The sequence below is a fragment of the Cynara cardunculus genome (assembly GCF_001531365.2).
Source record: "Cynara cardunculus var. scolymus isolate 2C chromosome LG 1, CcrdV1, whole genome shotgun sequence".
In the NCBI taxonomy this organism is placed as follows: domain Eukaryota; kingdom Viridiplantae; phylum Streptophyta; class Magnoliopsida; order Asterales; family Asteraceae; genus Cynara; species Cynara cardunculus.
Genome location: NC_037528.1, coordinates 34,522,720 through 34,531,415, shown reverse-complemented (window position 1 = coordinate 34,531,415; position 8,696 = coordinate 34,522,720). Strand labels below are relative to the sequence as shown.

The 8,696-nt window shown below is 34.8% G+C and overlaps 1 protein-coding gene across 5 annotated transcripts in view; it reads left to right on the top strand.

Annotated features, from left to right (window-relative positions):
- The first annotated feature begins 887 nt into the window (after nucleotides 1–887).
- LOC112529553 (rho GTPase-activating protein 7-like) overlaps nucleotides 888–8,696 on the top strand; it is a 33,591-nt gene continuing 25,782 nt past the window's right edge. For 3 of the 5 annotated variants that reach the window (XM_025140907.1, XM_025140885.1, XM_025140877.1), the window contains exons 1-3: nucleotides 888–1,146; nucleotides 1,670–1,706; nucleotides 8,241–8,317. In XM_025140907.1, the coding sequence (XP_024996675.1) occupies nucleotides 1,093–1,146; nucleotides 1,670–1,706; nucleotides 8,241–8,317 (168 nt within the window). In that variant the 5' untranslated portion in view covers nucleotides 888–1,092. Of the gene's footprint in view, nucleotides 1,147–1,669; nucleotides 1,707–8,240; nucleotides 8,318–8,696 lie in introns of those variants that run through there. The other 2 variants (XM_025140893.1, XM_025140900.1) reach the window with 2 other exon arrangements.

Below are 8,696 nucleotides of genomic sequence, written 5' to 3'. Positions count from 1 at the left end.
CAGGGATTTAAGATTATAAACCTTAGAAATTAAATCTTGATTCACAAACAATAGATTAAATTAAAGCAAGGAAAGCAGAAAACAGACCTTGGAAGATGTCGACTATGTTTGAATAAAAAAACAAAGATTGAACAAAACACATATGATGTAAATAGATTGAAGGATATGAACCTTGGAAGCTTAGAATCTGTTTGTATCACAAAGAACCTGCTTCGAATATATACATATATATATATATATATATACACACACATGTGCGTGCATACACACACACAAGTAGAGGATGTAATCGAAATGTTAAATGATATATATCCATCTAAAAATATTGAATCATTTTGTTGAATCATTGCTTGATGAAGGTTATCTAAACTGGTTGAAATCAATGGATAGAAGGATATAAATGAAGCAATAGATAAATAGAAGAATATGAATTATCAAAACTTGTTAAACTCGAGGGATCAGAAGGATATGGATGAAGCAATGCTTAAAAAGTTGTTTTTAAGAGATTGAATCAAATACTTTATAATATAATACAAATATAAATAATTAACTGAACTTAACTATTAAACAATTTGTTCAAATGTTTATCTTATATACAATTTTAAGTTTCTTTACTCTTCAATACTTGTAAAACAAAAAGTAAGGGGTTGGAAACATCACTTTTTGGAAGAATATGGATCAATTTTGAAACAAAAATATAACATGAGGGACTGAAAGTGTGAGTTGTTTTTGGTTCCCGAAGTTACTCGTGGTGTTACTATCGACTGTAACTCCCACCAGCAAATATTTGACTGTCCCTCGAATCACGGGTCGAAGTTAAGCCTCCCATTAAAGACCAAATGCCGCTATTACCTAATCCAACATTTCTAGAGAGAGAAAGTGACGACAGAGAGCGTAGCTTTGTTGCTTTTTTTGGGGTTTTTCATCATCTCCATCTTCGTCTTCACAGTCTGTTCAATCGGAATTCCACCATTGGATCTTGTGGCTAATTTGCTTAGCAGCGTATTTTTCGATCTGGGTTCCACTCATTTTTGGACGATTACAACATCCATCTCAAATGTTTGATTGTTTCGTTGTCAATGTTTTCTGAGAATGTCTGCTTCATTGGCGGCATTCACGCGTCCCCGAAATGGAGCTACAAATACGGTATTGTTTGTAGTGTTTTTGTTGTCGAAATAATCTATATTTTCATAATTTAACATTGTGCTTTTTCGCATGCGAATTTGGTATGGATTTCGTTGCAAACTTAACCCATCTTGTGCTTATTTTGACAAATTGTTATAAAGTTCAATGTAGCCATCTCTTCATTCTAAAAGTTAAAAATCCATATCAAATTAGAGGTCAAACGGTAAGTTGTTTGGCATCCAGAGTCGAACTTTCCATTTCTCTTTTGGGATGGAGGTAGTAATAATTAAGCAAAGTATATGCGTGTGGTTTAATTCAACGTTTCAGGTGACTTGCTTTTGTTCCAAGCTCTGATTGAGTATTCTTTATGGATAATTCTAGGAATATAATATGTGTTCCGAAAAACCCACTTCTAATTGCATGTGTTCACCTTTGCTTTTGTTTACTCTAATGGTATATCATGAATTAGATTGGTTTTGAATGATAATCTTGTTTGGATCATGAAATTTTCTTCTCTCTGACCACTTTTGTGCAAATTCTACAGGTTTTCAAGAGTGGTCCGCTGTTCATATCTTCAAAAGGTGAGTAGAAGTCTTCTGCTTATTTGAGCTCATGATACATAACAGTTGTTCCTTGAAGTTCCTTGGTCATCTATGTATGGGCTTAAAGAAAAAAACAAATATGTAATATTGTGTATATAGTTGATGCATATTGCCTAAATTTTAGCTTCTATTTTAGTTGTCAATTTATGCTCTATGGTTGGGCAAATGTCATACAAGAATATCATAAAATTGTCTATAGCTACCCCTCATGAGGCTCCCTATCTCTGTAATCATTTGCTTAGGATCCATGCTACCTAGCCTTACATGTATTTATGTGTATTACTTGCTCAATAATATGAGATTCTTGGAGTATCTATGTCTTAGGCGTTTCAAGTGACGAGGTCTCCCCAAGATCCACCACGGGAGGGCGTGATAGTGGAAAGTAGACCTTGTTTGGTATCCTATCCAACATGGTCCGACCACACGTCCATCTAATCATCCTCATTTCTGCAACTTCCAACTCTTTCATGAGCTTTCCTTGTTGCTTGACCAATACAATGCTGGTCGGATGGCTACCATGTAAAAGCTCACTTGACCTTCTTGTCACATGGCACCCTCGTGGCAACACTCCACTTTAGCCACCCTGTCTTTATGCGATGTGTTACGTAATTCTTGACCTCTCCCTTTTTTTGAACCAGGGAGCATGTCAAACTGTCCTTTTGGGCAATGGGTACCTTTGCCCTTCAATGCTGACTTCTACTCGCTTCATGAATACGCTCCCTGTTGAAATTACACCATATGCATTCAGTCTTAGAGCGTTTAATACGTAAGCCTTGATCCGCTCGCCGCTCCTCCAACCTTTCATTGACCTCTACCTTCGACTCTGTTACTGGCACAATGTCATTAGTGAATAATATACACCATGGAGATTCCACTTTATCCTCAGGAGACCTCATCCAAAATCACAAGGAATAGGAAAGGGCTTATGGCGAGCCTCGGTGTAGCCTAATCTTCACCGGGAAATACTCTGTCTCACCATTGGGTCCTCTCTCATTTGCCCGTACATATCATGTATCGCCATGGCATACCTCCTGTACACAAGACACATCTAAATCACAATCATCTCCAAACTCCTTTTTCCCTAGTTCAAATCTGTGTGCCACCTTATCAACAAATGAAGCGAAATTAGTTATTTTGTTTTACTGTATGACTCCTTCAAATTTTCCATAACATAATAGAATAAAGGGATTTTACATCTTGAAACCCACCAGTTCTTGAGCCGCTTTATGATAATGAAATAAACACACTACAAAGGTCAATACACCAATGGTAATGCCCCAACAATCATTTTTTTTCTCTTGAATCATGGTGTCTTAAAAACATGTGTTAGGAATTTATGATAGAAAGTTTTTTAATCAATTATAGGTTTATTTGTTTAGCAACTTGACCAGGGTTGTAGGTTAAAACAAGACAACTTGACTGGGTTTTAAAGTCGATTTATAGATTTTGATATCTAGGTCCCATTGTATTGCCACGACTGCTGATAATTGTGTTTTGTATCAAATCAACTAGGCATCGATATGTTGATCTTCATTTCACTATGTAGGCTACCCACATTATTTGAATCACTTTAGTGGCTTGACAATAGGTTAAAGGTACTTTTATCAAGATGGATTATGATTCCATGCAATGATAATGTATTTGAACACAATATAAGCCACCTGTGTCATTTTTGCCTCAATGTGAATATTGACATGCAGAGTTGGTGCCTTAATCCCTTGAACCAGTGCCATTACTCTTTAACAATGTTAAGATCCACCACACCTACTTCTTGACCACCTAACCAAGACATTTTTCTAATTGCTTATTGTAGTATCACCTTGAAATATCTGGGAGTGGTCATGCGTTACATTCAAGTCTTGGGAAAAGTTGTCCTCAAGTAATGGAAATTGGTATCTTTGAACTACAATAGTGGATGATGGCATCCTAATATGGTCTAAGCCGACATCGCCAACTTGTAGCTAATAGTTGTGTGTGATCTTGCATCTAGTAACATCTTTTATTGTATGATGGAGATGTTATCACTTAGCAGTTAGGGTTAGAGATTAGCAACTCTGTCACAAGGAACTTCATGATGATGGTGCCACCTTGTTAATACATATGAAATGTGATGTTCTGCAGAGTATCTTTCACTAGAATGAATCTAGTGGCCTATACACTCTTTACCTCATCAAGGTGTGAAACAAAGTTTGTGATTAAGCCCACTTTAGCAAATTTCATTTACCCTGTTTTGCAAGAAAGCAAATTCATGGTAATGCATGCATGCATATACGATATGGTTGGCAATGGGTGAGGGTAAACCCGCTACCCGCTATGTTTCTACCCGATTGATAAGGGTATGGACAAAGAAAACTTTATCCATTTATCCACTTATCCAAAACCTGTTTACCCGAAATTTCAGTAGGTAGGATATGGATAAACGGATTTTAGTTATCCATTTATCCACTTATCCACTTATCCAATACGCATTACTCGTTTCGAAATAATATATATATATATATATATAGGAATATATGTCGTATATTAATGTGTAATTTAATTTACTTATATTTCTCGAGTAAAAGAGTTCATGATGATTCAATTAGAAACAAGACGTGGTCAGAAAAATAAATACAACGAACAATGTTGTTTTGAAATTTTTGTATTGTTTTTAAACATTATACTAGGATTATACGTAATGTAATATTAAAATGTTTACTATAAAAAACTAGATATAACACAACTACTATATTTATGAATTTATGTTTTACATATATGTTTGAGGTTTAATAATATTATTTATAGTTCAAAATAACTTTATTTTACCATTTATCCATTACCCATCTTGTTACCCGCTATTTTAATGGGTAGGGTAGGATATGGATAATAGGTCTATAAGATGGATAATTGCTTGTTTCGTTACCTGCTATTTTAAATGGATTGGATAACGGAATAACCCTTACCCTACTTGTTGCCGACCCTAATATATGAGTTTAAACTAAAAAATGGAATAATTAATATGTGCATTAAATATTTAGAAAAAAATGAACTCTAATTTTCAGGGTCAAGATTTTTTCAAAACCAAACATTATAGGCATCAATGTGTTCTCATGCCATAATATATACCATGTAGAAACACATAATGTATAAAGTATATATAAAATACTTGAACTCAAGTCATCTTTCTTTTACTTGGTGACACTAAGTTAGTGCTCCCTAGACCCCACATGGTATGGCCCATTAAGGAAAAAATTATGTTCAATTGCTTCACTTCTCCGTCACCTTTGCTTGCCTTTCTCTTTTTTTTTTTCTCTCATAGGCCTAAGACCTAAGTTTGTGTCCAATTTTAATTTTAATTTTTAAATTTATAATTCATGAATTTTCATCTCTCAGTAAGAAATATACCTAGTTACCTCTCTCTGTCCTATATCTCCTAGAGTTGACATCAATGTGTTTTCATGTCGTAATATATACCACATAGAAACACAGAATGCATAAAGTATATATAAAATACTTGAGCTCAAGTCATATCATTCTTTTACTTAGTGACACTAGGTTAGTGCTCTGCACATGGTATGGACCACTAAGGACAAATATTTTGTTGCAACTCTTCACTTCTTTGTTACTTTGACTTCTCTTTCTTTCACTCACTCTCTCTCTCTTAGGCATAAAACCTAAATTTGCGTTAAATTTATATCTTTTTAAATTTATAATTCATGAAATTTTATCTCTATATGAAATGGTTAAACAATTTGGTGATATAGTCAGACCTATGCCTCATTACACTTTGGAACTGGATATGGAGTTTCGACAATAGCTGAAGCCTATGCTGTTAATATCGGCGATATATCGTTGATATATCGGCGATATATCGGATATCGTTCCTAGGAAAAAAATCGGACCTTAAATATCGGTCAAAATATTGGGAACGTTATTATCAGCGATATTTAGCGATTCTTAGTGATTTTTTAGCGATATTTTGAGGTAAAAATCGGACCGATATTCCGATTTCTCAGTTCTCACAACATCGAGTCTTCGACGACTTCTTCTCACAACGTCTTCTCTTTTCTCGGTCTCTCTTCTCGATCTCCTCTGCTTTTCTCTGTAATCGACACAACATAGCCAGCGATAGGGATGGCAACGGGACGGGAATGGAAGAAGCCGAAGGTCGATTGCTGGTCTGCTGCTCACTCTACCGGCCGTCGCTTACAAGGGTCAAGGGGGGAAGGAAGGCGATGGCGGTCGGCGGATATGTGTACGTCTGTGAATTGTGATTTGTGATCTGTCTCCTGTGGCCGGCTGGTAAGTGGTAGGCGGTAGCTATCGCTTAGAAATTTACAAGTGCTCCAGGCCTCCAGTCCAAATTTCAAAAGGCCCAAACCCAAATGAGTAAACAGACTATTAGACTAACAGTCCCAAAGCCTAGATGACTAATTTTATTATTTATTAGATGATGTGATGTTTTAATTTTGAAACTATATTTCTAAACTCTAATTAATGCATATTATATATATAATTCTAAGATATATTATGTTAACCGCTATTTTGGACCGATATATCACCGACATATCACCGATATAACCGATATATCGAATATCGGTCCTGACCGATATTTCGTATTATGACCGATATAATAGCATAGGCTGAAGCATCTATGCATTATAGTTCTTAACTACTTTCTTACTTGTCAATCTTAGCTAACCTATGCCTCTTCATATGATTTACTCTTGGTACAAGTATCCCCACCAAGGCACCAACGACCAAACCACCTCAAAAGGTGATGTTTCTACTTCAGAATTGGTCTCTCCTCCAACCTCCCATTTATCGGTTCGTAAATCTTGTAGGTGTTACCACCTTCAACTTTATGAACCTTTCAGCTATATCTGAATGTTTCAACAACCTTACTAAGAACAAATGACCATTCCAACAACACAACCACCAAAATATATGATTTTTCCAACAACTTCCTTTCTAGATAGCATGCCACGTATTACGCCTCCTTAGTTGAAATGCACTTCATAAATTTTGTATCATTCAAATTTTAATCTAGAACTTTTAGATTTGAAAGTGCTATTACGAATTATCAAGTTTGCATTAACATTTTGTCTTGTTGCATCAATCTTCATGGTATGAATGGAAAAAACCATCCATTACGATATGCTTGGTGTAACCTTGTAGTTATAGGGAAAAACATTTGTCTTTCCATTCACTTTTTTTTGGTAATTTCAACATGGTCGTTCATATCCGTAAGAACGTTCACATGCAAGGTAGGTTGTTATTCTTGTTCTTAGAGCCTACATCACTTCTCTTGCCACCCTATTTGAGTGCCTCTTTTGGATCCATAAACATGATATCTAGTTATTTTTTATGTTCTACAAATCCTTAGCATTGTAATTTTTCAAGCCCTCCTAACCCCCAATTTTAGCTTCTTAATTACAAACTGTAAAATTAAGTTCAGACAAACACTAATCTTTGTTTTCAGACAATATTTAATTGAGATTGACTTGAAGTAGTATTAACTCGCCATATATGTGAACACGTGGTGCTTCTAAGGGTCTCCTTCATTGCAAAAGTGGTGCTTCACTCGTTGAAAAGAAAAGGCTTCAAAGTATTTTGGTGTACTAGGAGCCATTAGTTGATTCATGACGAAAATAATTTACGAACACATCCAAATTAACTACATAGAGAAGTTTTGGTCATCTATGCACAATGTAATGTAATAATTTAATAGAAAGACATCACATGTCCATTAATTAAGACATCACATGTCCATTAATCTATCTTTAAGGGTGTGTATGGTACGTGGACAGGTGTACAAGACTAGACAACAATGCGAGTCAGGTAGGCGGGTGAATGAATCTTGGAAGGGTTTAGGGTTTTAATTTGACATGAGTAGTTTAGTACCAATCTTGTCCCAATCTTCCTGAATTTGTTCTACCTATTTTTATGAGACAGAAGGAAATGCTTTTTTGTTTCACTTGGATTATTTCTCGGTCTAATTTTGTTTTGTCATGTCTTATCCTACATACCAAATGCACCTTAAGGAAATGTAACTTCCTTTTACCCATTTTTTTGGTTGATAATAAATTTACTAGGAGGGTTTAAAACACTTGTAAAATATCTTTATGCATATACTAATTGTTACATCAAGGACTTCATCGAAAAATAGTTGATACATCAAGGACTTTATCCAAAAACAGTTGTTATATTAGGAAAGATTTGTAACTACCAACTTTTGGCATTGTCTCGTATCATAGTCTTCAGAATGCAAATTTGAACTTAATATCTCACAATGACCAAGTGTTTTTCTACATTATTAATATCATTTTGTCTTTTAGTCCTATGTATCGTAGATCCAAGTGTTTTTCAACATTATTTGTTTCATTTTTATTTTGCCCATTCAGTTTGTTCAATCTACTTGTATTGGAATCTTCTGTGTTTTGACATTTTTATATTGATATTTGGTACATATTTTTCTTCAAGTCACTTGTTTTGTTTCCTTACTTTTTCTACACTAATTTTTTGTTGCTTCAGGGTTAGGTTGGAAATCATGGAAGAAGCGATGGTTTATTCTCACACGCACTTCGCTGGTGTTTTTCAAAAATGATCCTGTTAGTCTCTCTTGGTTACTTTTTTTGGGGAAATGTTAATGCTTCTTTTTTTCTTCTCTTTATTGCTTATTCTTCTTTTTTGTCTTTTTGAACTACTACCTCTGTAAATGCTTGAGGAAACTTTTTATGATAGATGTAGATTAAACTATAATATATATGCTTTTAACAGAGAATTGGATTAATAAATAAATTATCTTATATCCCTTATGTGCAAATCCCGGGGAACCATTTGAGTTTAGTTTCAAAATATAGGAGGCAATGCATTTTGATTGTTTCAAATCAACACTGGAAACTACTTGGAGCACTTGCACTCGAAAGCTCTTGCAATCCTTTATCAAAATTTAGTAATTTATATACCTCTTACTAATTTCACTCATGA